Here is a 14683-nt window from a genome sequence, read left to right on the forward strand (position 1 = left end):
GAGCAAAGACATCTGTTGAGAGACACGTGGGGTGTGTGAGACTTGCTTGGTGCCTGCCATCCATAAAGAAAAGGAGACAAACCATGAGTGAGGGACAAGAGACCATAGGGAGTAGGTGTTACAGGTTATGTCAAACAGGGTCTTTTCTGGACAGCAAAGGTCATACCAGTGCTGTTATGTTCTCTCCGACTAGGTCTTGCTTTCTGAAGGGCACTGAAGATATTTTGGTGCCCTGTTCATTTGGTCTGATTGAGGAACAAGCTGTTCTTGCCCATGGTGAGCAGCTTCCCTGCTGAGCTGTCAGCTTATCCTCCTCTCGACCTCTGGGGAGAAACTGCTCCACCAGCAGGGTTGAAGTGAAGGGAGTAGCAATGTTCCACCTGCTGATTAGCCCAACTATGAGATAAATGAGCTCCTGGGAGCAGAGGAAGTATGTGCACTGTCAAACTGAGTCAGAGAAGTTATTCCTTGCAGAATGCCCTGGAGTGTCTGAGTACTCATTCTTCCCAGGGCTCTTCTTGCAGGACACAGGGGCATTGTTCTCCTGGTTCTTCACTACCATGGGCATCAACACCAGAACTGTTAGTGGACCTTGATTGTGCCAAAACTTTCCTTTCCAAACTGAGAGTATTACTAGTAGTGCTGAAAGCACAACTGTCTTGGAGAGCAAACTGGGTTTGGTTTAGCAGGCGGCTGCTTAATGTGCGGTGGAAAACATGACAAAGTCACTGTAGGGCCAATGTTGAGTGAAGTTTCAACCTGTGAGGGTACCAAGGCAAACATCAGGAGGTGGTATGGAGCTAAGCCTGAGCAGCCAATGCTCTTCTAACAAACTTTATAGGAACACTGTAAGTGATAGCACCTGCAAGAAGTAAGTTAACTCATGACTGTGACGGACTAATGCTGCACGCAGACAAATGGCTTTGAGAATTTGGCTGAAAATTAGAGGAAATCTAATCTTCAGAGCAGCAAGTTCAGGTAACAGGGTACAACAGAAGCAGTTGGGCAATGATGATCTACCACTAAAATGCAGAGTGTCCAGGTCACCAAAGGGCAGATATGGTGTGGCTGCCTATGTCAGTAGGGGACTGTATTTAGTGACCCCAGAGATCCTCATCAGCCCTGCAGATAAGTGAAACCGAGCAAGTATGAGCAGGTTGCTGTTGGGAAACCAGCAGATATTCACAATGCAGCCTTGGCTGACTCACTTGGCATGCACTTGCTCAAGATCACCACATCTGGATGCAGGGAGAAGGGGCAGTCCAGCCCACCTGGCAGTCGTAGGCTGCATGTTGGAGACCATCACTCCATGTTTGTGCGCAGACACTGGAGGGAAAAGTGCCAGTATCTAGCATGAGTCATAGGCTGGGCCTCAGATGCTTATTTTACGTGAGGAAGAACTGCCCTTTGGAGCTGCCCATTTTTCTCTGCTTGTTGTAAACTCAGGAACAGGCTCACACACTTTGGGTTTCTGTACTCGCAGAGCAGAGGTGCCCTGATCTACATGACCTTTGGAAAGGTGAGGGTTTCATTATTTTTACAGTCCTTGAACACTAGCAGGTCACATTATTGTCTAAAAATGGCCAGCAGAACCTCAAAATGAAAGGATTCTCAGATTTTCAGCAGCCAACAGAGGAGCCCTTCTGAACACCTTAAAGGGAGAAATTAATGTCTCAGTGCCATCTTGTGGAATGAGCTGTATAAAAGGACAAGCTCCTAGAAGCATGCTGGAGTTTTATAGAATTTGGTGGTAATATTGGGAATTCTGCTGCAAATATTATCACCAAACCAAACATTTCTAATGCAAACTGGGACTATTTTTCCCCAAGAAGACTGCAAGTCTATGGGAATCTGGTGTTCCCAGAAAGTACCTGTCCATTTTTCAGCCTGAATCAGAATAATGAGATGCCTACAACTGATGCCTGAATGTAGGAGACAAAGCCTATCTGATACACAGCAGCTTCACCGTTTGCCCACAGGGAAGGGATCCACTTGGAAGGCTCTCTGAGATCTCGGAGAAAAAACAAAGTTGTAGGCCCAGTTGTGGGTGTTACTGACCCACTGATACCTTGTCCATCTGAGAAAGGCTCTGAGATTTCCAGCACATGGAGACACAAGGATCTCAGGTGACATGTAAAGTGAGCTGGAAATCACCATGTGGAGAAGAAACTTGAGGGTCTTGTCACCACCCCAGCTTGGTGCTCCAGGACCCATGGTTTGAGCTCCACCAATAAACATTCGCATGGCAGAGAATGAAGTGACCTAGAAAGGTTTACTCTGTGCTACAGCATAGGTCGCAGACTCACAGGACAAAAATCTTCCCATCTAGAAAAATTGTGTAGAAACACCCTTGCAAGCAACATGATTATCATCCATCATAATTAAATGATCCTCACTATCAGAGACAGACTAGTAATTTACTGCATATTTAGCCAGGCATTCACTGAGGTCAATAGCTAATCTGTCACTGGAGGAGGGATTACCCCAGTCCATAAAACTCTCTCTGCCACAAGACACACAATCATCTATGGAGCAGAGAGCAGAACCAGCTTCTCAGGTTCTTCCATACAGCTGCTGAGTACCCTGTGGGTGAAAGAAAAGCTCACAAACTTTTGCCATGCAGTAGAGGAGAGAGAGGCAAGGCCAGGGGCTGCATGAGCAGAGCACCTTGTCCCCATCAGGACAGCTGCTGACACCTCTGCAGGGCCATCCCCTCCAGAGCCACACCGAGAAGCTGCAGCAGGTTGTGAGGAAGGCGAAGAAAACCAGTGAAGAATCAGGAAAGGCTCAGGGGAAAAGTTCCTGAATGTTCAGTGGATATAAGTTTTTTGATTAATCAAAGGTATTAAAACATTTTCACTGTGGAAAGGTAAGAGCACCTGGTGAGCAAGGAGATAGGCAGAGGAATCAGGACATTAATCGTTCTGCTCTGGCTGCCAGGTAAGATTGAAGATCTCTTGAGACCATTGCTGAGGTTGGTTTCTCCTTGCCGTATAAGAGAGGACAGACAGGGCGGCTGCTGGCAAGGCTCTCTGTGAGTCTGATGGCACCTGCAGACACAGGTGCATTCAACAAGAGCAAATATTCCACCTGAAGCAATGCTTTATGCTCTTCCCAGCTGCAGACTGAAGAGCATACCAGCACCAGGCAGAGCATCCTTGCTGCAGAAGAGGCATCCAAACAGTCCTGTGTGAGCAAATGGTCCCAATCCAATCTGTTTTTTTTAAAAAAAAAAAAAAAACCAAAAAAACCAGTACCAAACCACCAATGGGTTGCAATGGGTTGCAGAGCCAAAACTCCTGTTTACTGTAGAAAAGGTTAAGGAGAAAGACAGGCTTCAGGAGCACATCAAGGCTATTGACAACTCCACGGTTCTGGGGTTAGGTTCCCCTGGGCAGAGGCACAGTGTCACCAATGCTCCCATAACAGAAATATTGCATCCCTACCATACAGCTTTTATTGGATGGCATATGGGGGAGGGAGGGAAGCAGAAGAAGACTTTGAAGTTAGCTGCTGCTTTATTGGCTTGTTCATCGTTAACCAAAGGAGAGAAGGTGTCTGGGGGGTGAAGAGAGGGTGCAAAGTTTCAAAGGGTAACTGGGCTCAGTGCAATGAAGTGTGCCGTCACAACAGGAGCACAAAGACAGCCGTAAGGAGGCGGGGAAGATAATGTTGGAGAAGACTAGGAAGCTGCTCAGAATTCGTAACAGTACCATAAGGGAGATGCTGGCAGAAGCACTGGGAACATTCATCCTCATGGTAAGGAGTCTGTGCATGTGTATGTGTGTGTGTGTGCAGCCATTTAAGGCAGTGATTTGTAAGGTCAGTGGTTTCCTACCACATCCTCAGGGCTACCCAGTGGTTGGTTTGTATTGCTCACCCCTCTGCTTTGGTGGGTGGCAGTTTCCCAGCAGGCAACCCATCTGCCAAAAAACTTCTTGAACAAAAAAAGTCATGCGGGGAAAGGGAGGTAAGTGCTGGGAGAGAGTGAAGTAGGTGGGATAGAATTAAAATATTAGAGAATCATTTAAGTTGGGAAAGACCTTTAAGTGTGCAAGCATTAACCTGGCACGGCAGAGGCCACCACTAAACCATATCCCTAAGTGCCACATCTACATGTCTTTTAAATATTTCCAAGGTATTATATGTATTTAATATCTACAAACCCACCACTTTCCTGGACAGCCTGTTCCAATGCTTGACAACCCTGCTGGTGAACAGATTTTTCCTAATATCCAATCTAATCCTCCCCTAGCACAATTTGAGGCCATTTCTCTTTGCCCTGTCACTTGTTACATGGAAGGAGAGACCAGCCTCCCCTGGCTACACCCTCCTGTCAAGGAGCTGGAGAGAGTGATCTAGTCTTCCCCGAGCCTCCTTTTCTCCAGGCTGAACATCCCCAGCTCCTGCAGCTGCTCCTCATCGGACTTGTGCTCCTGTTGACCCTTCCTCAGCTCCACTGCCCTTCTCTGGATGTGTTGCTCTTTCTGTTCTCTTCTGGAGAAAACTGAGGAAGAGTTTGGGAATGAAATCAATGAATAGTGTCTACAATGCTTGTGTCACATCCCCTGGAAGATCCCAAACAGTAAATTTGTCTGCTGTGTCAGAGGTGTAGTGCAGTTGGGGGCAGTGTGAAAAGGTCTGGGGAACAGACATGGATTCTTCTATCACTGACATCTGCTGCAAAATGAAAACAGTGTTCATCCATCTTCCCCTTGGCGTTGCCACGGTAATGAACTTTTCAGAAATTCTCCAGAACCACAACCCACCATTAGGAAATGTAATTACAGGGTGTGAAGCATGCCAAGATTTCGCTTTTGATTTTCTTGCTGCCAATTGAACAGTGCTTATGTAAATCATACATAAACTTGACCCTGTGCTTATGTAAAACATACATAAACTGCCCCCTTGCCTGAAGGATCTGTTTCACCAAGAAATAATTTTGAGTTTGAGCTCCTGGGCTGCTTCAGAAATGTTTGCATAGAGGATTAGGAAGGTTTTGCAGTCACTGTGGGGACTGGTGGGGATGAAGTACCCACTGGGACCAGAGACTTCGAGTATTTGATCAACAGAACAGAATGACGTCCTCCCTCTGAAAAGGCCCTATCTGTGCCAATTTGCTACACCTGGATTTAGTCTGGGCTGACACACTTTAGACTGGACAGAGGCTGGCATGCAAAGGCTGGGCATAACCTAAAAAACTTGTACTTGGAGATTTAAAGAGAAAGAAATTAAGATTTGTGTAAGCATAAGGACCTTCTGACACAGTTTTCTGTACCATGAAAGGCACTCATTTCCAAGGGCAACAACTGCCTCTGCAGAGCACGGTTGCTTTTTATCACATAATTTTGCACATCCAGCTCTTTGAATTTCACTCCCAGATAGTTTTGTACACATAGTAAGTCAGAGTACGGACATCTATGACTCCTCTGCAGCAGCTTAGCAAACCATTTTGCTTTTTTCCATTCTCAGTTATTTGGTGGTAGAAGTTCCCAGGTGATAAAGAACAACTTCAGAGTCGTTGGGCATACTGGCAGGGGAGCAGTATGAGGTGGAGACTTTACTCTGCACTCTGACAGTTCAAAGCAGATTTTGCAGCCTGCAGCTCACGCTGGCCCTTACTTCACTGATCCTTGTGCAGAAAGACAGAAAAGGAGGGTACTGCACATGGGCCCCATCAACGGCTGAAGACAAGCAGCATCCAGTGTCAGAGCAAAGCATTCAGCACCCAACCCTTCAGCAGCACCTTGGCCCTCAATGCAACACGCAGTGTTCTGGATGCACCTCCAGGATGCCTGAATGGCTGTTATTTGGACAATAAAACTCACCCCAGGGCCCCTCAGTTTAATGGCAGTGTTGGTAAGAGGAACCAGGAAGCAGGACTAAGCAGGACAAGGACTAGGGAAGAAGAAGGTAAAATAAAAGGTGTTTTGGGACTGTGAGTATACAGGAAGAAAACAGAAATTTTGATCTGTGCTGAAAACCAGATTCTGTGTCTTGTCTTGTGGTTTTATTCAGGATAGTGCTGTTTGTGCACAGTCATGTCTCCTCCCCTGCAACCCTCTCTCTGCACCTGTGTGCTCTCCTGCAAAACCTGTGCCTTACATATTTGTTGTCTCTTGTATCTGGCTTTTGGAAAATCAGAGATGAATATACAGAATTTGTGTAATTTGCAGATGTTAAGGGGACATCACAAACTGTTTCTGTGGGCTTTTGCTGAGGCAGACTGAGAAGGACTCACACTGTGGGGGCTGTAGCTCTGCACAGAGCAGAGTGTGGTCTATGTCTATAAGTGAGATAAGAAGAGCAGCATCTCTGGGGAGCAGGGGATTTGGGTGATGTCTGAAAGCAATGAGGGGAAGCAGACACATGAAATAAAATTCGGATGCAGGCAGAGTAGCCAGAAAAATAATCACAGTACAAGCCAAAGCAGAAATAAATCTGCAGGAGAACATACTGACTTTCTTGTTTTTGAAAGACATGTTACCTTGGATAAACATCAATGCAGTCCAAGGAACAGGATACACTTACCAAATCCTCAGTATTTTTTGAGGCAGAAATCTCAAGAGATGCCTTGTCCTTCTCTAGATTTCAGCGTAAGAGGATGCAAAGAACTGATTTTTACATTCTTATCACATCAAAAGCATGAAATAGAATTCTCTCTTTCAGGACAGACCAATGTCTTGAAAATGCATTTTCCTGGTGGAGAGTGTTTACCTGTAGGTTTTTCCCTGGTTCTCCTTTAATCACTAAAAAAAAAAAACAAAAAACCAAAACCCAAAACCACTGAAACTTTGGCTATTTCCAAACTGAAAATATATGTATTAAATGGAAAAATTAAACCAGAATTTCCTTTCTTGTCTTCCACTGGAATGTTACCAGAATTAGAGCTGAGTTTGGCAAACAGCTGTGTGCTGCCCAAACTAGATATTTACTCAATGAATTGCACATCAGGAAAAGAAGGACAGTAAGAATTTGCACACCCTCCTTTCATCCACCTTGGACTTTATCTCCCAGTGGTCCATGGTGATGGTCCCGCAGTTCATGTCCCTGGTTTCAGGCAGACACATCTGCAGTGTGGCTATGTGAGTGACCCCCACTGAGCCCCAGCTCTTGGTGTGAGTGTTTGAGGTTTGTTTCCCCATACCCAGCCATAATAAGAGTGCCAAGTTTCGTTTTATGGACACCAATCTCAGGTATCACTTCAATTTTTGCAGGACAAGGTTGTTCTGTGTCTTCTGACTATGCTCGCCTTAGAGGCCTCCTGTCTTTGGGAGCTCATTACTTTTGCAGAAAAAATAGCAAAGAAGCTCAGTCTATCACAGCAAGAATACTCTTAACTCTCCTTTTTTTTTTTTTTTTTTTACACAGGTTTTTGGCTTGTCTTCCGTGGCACAAGTGGTATTGGGAAAAGGAAACAGTGGTCACTATCTCAGCATCAATATGGCATTTGGCATTGGTGTTACCTTGGGCATCTATGCTGCTGGAGGAGTATCTGGTGAGCAGCACTATCAGGCATGGGACATATCCATGTCCTGTAAAGGCCATATGCATTGGGGACAGGAGGAGGGGGGTGTGGAGGGGTGTGTTATGGCATGGGCAGTCCCCTCATCTAAAAAAAAGAAGTCCTAGAGTCCCCAGGAAAGAAAAACAGGAGAGGCCAGAGACAAGGTATGCACAGCATAGGTACAGAATGCTGACCCCAAATTTCTGTTCTGAGCTGTGACAGGGCAAGCGGGACAGGGAGAGGGGAGGAGGTTTGGTCAGCCAGCAGACTGTGTGGGAGTTGTGGCCAGCAGACTCAGATTTCAGCAGCTCCCCCATTTGGGACATGCCAGCATGGCCCAAGGAGACAGGGAGCTCCCATAACCTGCTGCTGATAAGACTCATGGGGAAGTAAACAATTTATTGTAGAAGGAGAACTTACAGCTGATGTCGCAAAAGAAACGGTATGCAATTTTTCTCCTTATCTCACACACACCCATGCACAGATGCCCCACATGAACTTGGGAAGTGGTGTTTAGGGGCCATGGGGTGGCATCCCTCACATGACATGAGCATTACCTTTGCCTTCTGCAATTTCTGCATTCATTTGCACCGAGAGAAAACATTAAGGGCCCTAATGGACAGAAAATTAAAGCAACTCCTTGCTCTTGAACTGTTGGAGTAGACAGAGATCCAGACCTCGGGCTGGCTCGGAAAGGAAAAAAAAAAATTCCATGTGAGCAGTCAACTCTTGATTTTCTTGTCCTTTTGGAGCTGGTGGAAACATCCTGGGGAAAGTGGACTGAGGAAAGCAGGTTGTACAGTACCAAGTGACTTTTTATAAGGAGCTGAGGCGTTGAGGGCTGTGCAGAAGGGATCTCACCTCAGCCTGCAATAGTATGGTTACAAAATAAACAGACCTTCCTGACACAGTAATTTGGCTTCATCTGTGTCACAAGATGCTTTTTGCGATCTCTGAAATGGCTGGCCATACCCACAAAAGAGCAGAGGGTCTAAGAAGGGATCTGCCCCCATTCCAGTTGTGGTTGATGGGCTGTAGCAGGTGGTACATGCATTTCACCTTCACTCTGTCCTGCACTTTCATGAAATGATGGGTGTCTCCATCTTACCCTTTTTGGAGTCTGGAGGAGAAGATGGTCATGAAGGCTGGAACATTTACTGACCCTCAAAGTTTATACCTAGCAGGCAGGAAAAATAAACATTTTCTTTAGACTCCTGGGGACAGGAGGCCTCTAGAACATGTGATTTGCGCCAAGACCATGAGACCCAGACCCATTTAGTCTTCAAAAGCACCATTGTGATACCAATCTCCTCCACAGAAATTGTTCCAGCAAAACACAGGTCCTCACCTACCTGCAGCTACTTAAAATGTGTGGAAGTACAGGCTCTTTTTAAGCTCAGTAGGGAGAAGCCCATTGAGAAACTCATAGGGAAACTCATGCCATTCCATGAGAGGTATATCTGACAGGTGAGATGGCCCAGTCTCTGGAGGTAGCCTGTGGTCTACAGAATATTTAGAAGACTAGCTAGGAGCTCTTTGAGCTGTGTGATTCAGCTGTCATGAGAGAAAGGCTCATTTTGTGTCTGTGCAGGAGTAAGACCTGAGAGATTCTCACTGTTCTGGGTCTGTCTGGGTGATTACTGCAGGGCATGGGACACAGAACCAAAGAATAGCTTGGGTTGGAAGGGACCTTTCAAGTCCAGCTGCCCTGCAATGAGTAGAAACATCAACTAGAACAGGTTGCTCAGAGCCCTATTCAACCCGGCACGGAATGTTTCTAGGGATAGGGCATCCATCATGTCACACGTTCCAAAACAGCTGCATCAGTGTTGAGACCTCTCTTTTCCCATGATTTTGCAGGAGCTCACCTGAATGCTGCCATCACAATTACACAATGTGTTTTAGGAAACATCTCCTGGACAACGCTTGCAGCTTATATAACTGGCCAGTTCCTGGGCTCCTTTATGGCAGCAGCCACCGTCTTTGCTCTCTACTATGGTAGGATTGTGTCTTTTATCACAGATGTTGCTGTAGGTGTAATTTCAGTCAGCTCATAGTGTTGGCAAAAACACATCCTTTTACAGTACCCAGCATGATTTCTGGGTGAGGATGGAAAGCTCCTGGCTTGTGGGACAGATCACAGCTCAAGCTCAGAGCAGATCCCAGACACACCTTTGCGAAGGATACATAGTTTTGTCCTTTTACTCATGGCATTCCCACTTCCAAGACCTGGCTTCAGCAGAAGGGCAGTAGCTGCATTTTGTAGCACTTTGTTTCCAAGTCTGCAGGGTCTTTATTTTCAAGAACTACCATGTCTTAGGTGCAGCTGGAGCTCTAGGGGGACTCTGCTGCTCTGTGGAACACAGGTTCACAGCCACTTTGGGGGTTTTGAGCTGTGAGCAGAGGACCTACCACCTGTTATCTCTAGTATGTCTCAGTCTCTGAGGGGCAGAGGGTTGGAGGCCTCCAGTGCATCCAGACCTTCCAGGCTACCCCAGGCTCCTGGAATAGGAAGCTGGCAGGTGTAAGAAAGTGACTGCAGACCAAAGTCTGTGGGTAACAGATATTGCTGACAACATGCTCTGCAAGGAGTGTGTCACCTCCAATCACATCTTCCATCACCTCCCTCCTCCCTGATGTCTGTGCTGGCTGCAACAGGTGGACATGTGTGTGTATCCTGTGGGATGAATGCTCTGCTAATGTCCCTAATTCCCACTTCTCCTAGATGCTATTTATGAGTACACCAATGGGAACCTTACAGTGTCGGGACCAACTGCCACAGCGATGATCTTCTCTACTTATCCTGCTCCCAGTGTATCCTTGCAGGGAGCCTTCTTCACAGAGGTCAGTGGGAATGGCCGTGGTGTGCTAGGAGAAGGTGGGTGGTTACAGGTGCTGCTGCAGGGCTGCTACAGGTCTCCACAGCCCTACATGCATAGATACAAACACACTATCTTTTCTCAAGGAGCCCAGCATCCAGGCAGGCACCTGAAAGGTAAGATCCAAGGCATCTTGGTGACTAGGGAAGCCTAAAGGCTTCAGCCCAAAGCCTAGTACATGTAGGCTGTTCACAGTTTGGTCCAGGAACTCTCCAGACACCTTCTCTGCAACTCATGCAAGCAGTGAGAAGTGAGAAGTTGAGCTATATCACCAGCTATCTCCTCTGGGTTTTGGGCTGAACTGTTCCTTTCCTATTTGGATTCTACACCCACTCCATGCTGCATGGCAGCTGTGCTGGCTGCCCCTCCCCAGCACAGAGAGCCTGGGACTGTCTCTACATGAGCACAGCCTGGACTGAACCTCTATGTCTGAACAGATTCACTGAGACTGTGCAGTGGATTCCCAGCACAGTGTCCAGATGCCCAGAAATAGGAAAGGGATTCTTCAGGGAATATGAGGCACTAAGACAACAGAGAAGGAAGGTTCACTTCCAATGCAAATCTTTGGAAGCCTGTGATTTGGAGAGCGGACAACACTCTTGCCTGGGTGTGATAGTTTTAAATTTGTAACTGGCAGGAAATATTAATTATGTAGTGGTTTTACATTTGCTAGTGGTTTATGTTTAAATTGAATTTAAATTTAATTTAAATTTAGTGTAGTGGTTTGAATTTTTTATTATTATTATTATTATTATTATTATTATTATTATTATTATTATTATTATTATTGTGAGATAGGATTAGGAGGAAAAGGTAGGCACGCTTAACTTAAAGGTAAACAGATAGATTTATTAATACACACTAAAAGAAAATAAGAATTAAAATGAAACTTTTAAAACACTCTCCCTTGCCTACAAACTGTTCACTTTCTTACAAAAAATACATAGACAAAACTTGTGATTTTTAGTTAGTTTTACCATTTAAAAATTATCTTTTATTAGCTTTTTTGGAGAAGAGTCTGTTTTAGAACTTCTGTGGAGATTTTCTACTGACACTATAGAACAGTTCTTATGTGGATTTCAACTCTCACAAAGACAGCTGTTAAGAACTTGCCTTTGTAAAGTCCCTCTTATTAGCAGCTTCCTAAGCTGCTTATGGGATATGTCTGCTTATTTAGGGTACTGTTTAAGGATGCTTCTTTTACTATAAAATAAAGGTTCTCTTCTTAGATCTTTAAAATCATCTTCATCTTAAAAACTAGAGATCTCCCTTTTTTAGGAGCAAAGGGCTTCATATCACTTTTTTCCTACTGTTCAAAACTTCCTATTAAATCTCAATTATATTAATTTACAAGCTAGAACCATGCATCCCCCAAAACAGTATTTACATGTTATAGGAAAGAATGTTTTTTATGGTTTTACAAGAAAAGTCTAGCTAAAAATGGCAAACTCTTCAGTCCTTTCTTTTAATATTCTTTTAACTTTGTCTTTACTGACTGTCTATGTTGTGTTTCCTTTATAGTTTAATCACTTTTTCTTTTAGGGAAGGGATAGAACTCCAGAAATTTAGTTTTGTTCCAGAAAGAGTTAATTTTTTTTTTTTTTTTTTTTTTTTTTTTTTTTTTTTTTTTGCTCAGGTTTTCTATCTTTCTAATGTGGCTCACGGTGTCAGATTTTAAAGCCCTGTTCGGGAGTGGGGAACTTACACTGAGAGATCGGAGCTCGCAGGGGCCGGGCAGTCAGGAATTATAAATGGTATAAAATGCCTCTTGCTGACCTCTTGGTGATAACTGGGGCAGGCCCGGCCCAACCGCGCCCATAGCTGTCATTAGGGGGTCCCGGCAGACATCTCTCCCGGCTCGGCCGGTTTGCGGTATGCTTTAAAATTAGCTGATGCCTCTCCTCTCCCACCGGGAGCTGAGGGAGCTCAGGGGCACGGCTAGACTAAGGCCGGCTTCCTGCCCTCAGCGGGGCCTGGCCCGCCCCGACCGCCCCACAGAGCGGCCCCAGAACCCATGTCACCTGGTGGCAAGCCAGAAGGAAAAAGGGATGGCTTGGATACGATCAGGAACTTATATGAGTATCTCTAAAGTTGCATTCAGCATCCTCAGTGGTCATACAATATGTCAGTATCTAAAAAGTTGTCTCTGATAGGTGCCTGTCCCTTCTAAAGGAAATGGCAGGTCTTGGCACATGGCAGTGTTCCATATTATTCTTTAACTAGAAACTGAACTGTGTTAACCCATGATATCGGGCATGATGAAGAGGATGGTGGAGGAGCCTAGAAGTGGGGAGTGGATCCCCTCAGCTTCCTGTGGACCAGGCAGGGTCTTTGATGCAAAAGAAAGCAAATAAGAGCGACAGTGCCTTGCCAAAAGCTGCAGTTTCTGGTTTTGCTGTGTCTGTGCAAGCAGTCCAAGTCTCGCCAGCTGCATTTTCTGAAGCATAAAGAGGCGGGTGTCATCACCTTTATGGAACTATGCTTCTTGATGTCCTCAGTACTGCAAATCTACAAATGTCAGCTATGTAGTCAGTGGTGGGAGATTCAGTTTCCCAGGTGAGAATCTGATACCTGCATACAGGCTGTGCAAAACATCACTTCCTCTGGGGATGATGAAGTTTGTCTTGTGAGCAGTGTGTTATGGCTCTGCGTCTATTAGACAGAATGTACATAAAATAATCCATTTCCCTGACTTGAAAGATAGAGACAACATTGCTAACAAGTTTGTATCTGTCTTGGTGATGATGTTTTTGCTGAGAAAAGAATTTTCTTCAGTCCACCTGTGAGGAGGGGGTAATATTTGGGTCTCTCCTGCCTTGATCAGACCATGAATCTCATCTGCTTTTTCATTCTGGGAAGTCTCTCCTGCTCTGTGGGACAGGATCTTTCAGCCTTCTCTATTCTCTCTCCTGACCTGTTATTCTACCTTTTCTGTTCCCGCAGTTTATGGCAACAGTTATGCTGATCCTGGGTGTTCTGGTCATCCATGATGAGAAAAACAATGCAGCCATCAAAGGTGCTCAGCCCATGCTCTCGGGTATGCTGGTCCTCGGCATTGGTCTGGGAATGGGGCTGAACACAGGCTATGCCATAAACCCCTCCAGGGACCTGCCCCCCCGGATCTTCACAGCAATTGCTGGCTGGGGAATGGCCGTCTTCACGTGAGTGACCTGCTTTGCTCTTACACTGCTCAGCTTGCCAAGGGAGGAGATAAGCACAAGATAAAATGTGTCATGAAGTCTTTTTTTCTTTGGACCAAGTGATGGTATCACTGCAGAGTGTGAGGGTTGTGCCTAGAGGAGCCTTGTGCACAAAATTTGGAGTACATTTATTCTCTGGCATGGGATTCACCTTGATGCTCAGATACCTCAGTTTGGGCACCAAACTGTCTGCCTGTTCACTGGAGATCCAGCTGGTTTTGCAATGAGCAGAGAGCCAGAATGCAGTTCGCCTAAATGCAGGTGAATGCTGAACAGGTCCTAAATTTAGAGACTGAATTTGGACATGAAACCTTGCTTTCCTCTATCTAGTAAGATAGTGTCATGTTATGGCTTTTCCTATGGTGAGAGCATTACCAGAGTCTCCTGTCCCAGATGCCCATTTTCCTTAATTCCCAGAAAATACACTTGAGAGCTTGGTAGAGGAGTCACAGGTTTTATTGGAAATGGGAAGGAAAAATGCCTATGTCTGTCTGAGAATCCCACTCACCAAGATCACACAACCCATTTCTTTTGGAGAACAAGACACCTGCAGTGCAGAGCCACCTTTCCATGCTGATTTGGGAAAATGACCTTCCCTCCAGCAGTTATGTGGGGGACAGCAAATTTGTCTAAGCCAATTGTAGGCTTAGATGCTGGAATGGGACAGACTCCGCTCACACAGCTCACTCCTGCCCCAGCAGGATATGGTGGCAGGGTGTGGTACCAGTCTGGCTCACCAGTTGCCTCTTCTGTGTTTCATTTTAGGGATGACCATTCTTGGTGGTGGGTCCCAGTCGCAGCTCCAATTCTGGGATGTCTTTTTGGTGTTTTCATCTACAAACTCTGCATTGATTTTCACAACCATCCTGGCCATGAAACTGAACATGAGAAAGAAGAGGCAGGCATGGAGACTTCCAGACTGTGATGGCCATGTGCTGTGATGACACACGTGCAGGGCACATCTGTTTGTTCACCATGCAGATGAGGGACTAGATTTCAGTAAACCTACTCTGCTTAAACAGACAAAATTGGTATCTGAGATATTGAGCAGACCTGTGTAGGGCTAGACCTGACTGTGACCTGAAGAAATGACCCAA

General features: G+C 45.6%; 1 protein-coding gene across 1 annotated transcript; it reads left to right on the forward strand.

Annotated features, from left to right (window-relative positions):
- The first annotated feature begins 3669 nt into the window (after positions 1-3669).
- LOC120765637 (aquaporin-7-like) lies at positions 3670-14511 on the forward strand. The gene is made up of 6 exons (XM_040090690.2): positions 3670-3759; positions 7372-7498; positions 9368-9505; positions 10233-10351; positions 13330-13547; positions 14352-14511. Exons 1-6 carry the CDS (start codon positions 3670-3672, stop codon positions 14509-14511), a joined length of 852 nt encoding a protein of 283 aa, XP_039946624.2.
- The last annotated feature ends 172 nt before the right edge of the window (positions 14512-14683 follow it).

The sequence above is a fragment of the Hirundo rustica genome, chromosome Z, assembly GCF_015227805.2.
Source record: "Hirundo rustica isolate bHirRus1 chromosome Z, bHirRus1.pri.v3, whole genome shotgun sequence".
Classification (NCBI taxonomy): domain Eukaryota; kingdom Metazoa; phylum Chordata; class Aves; order Passeriformes; family Hirundinidae; genus Hirundo; species Hirundo rustica.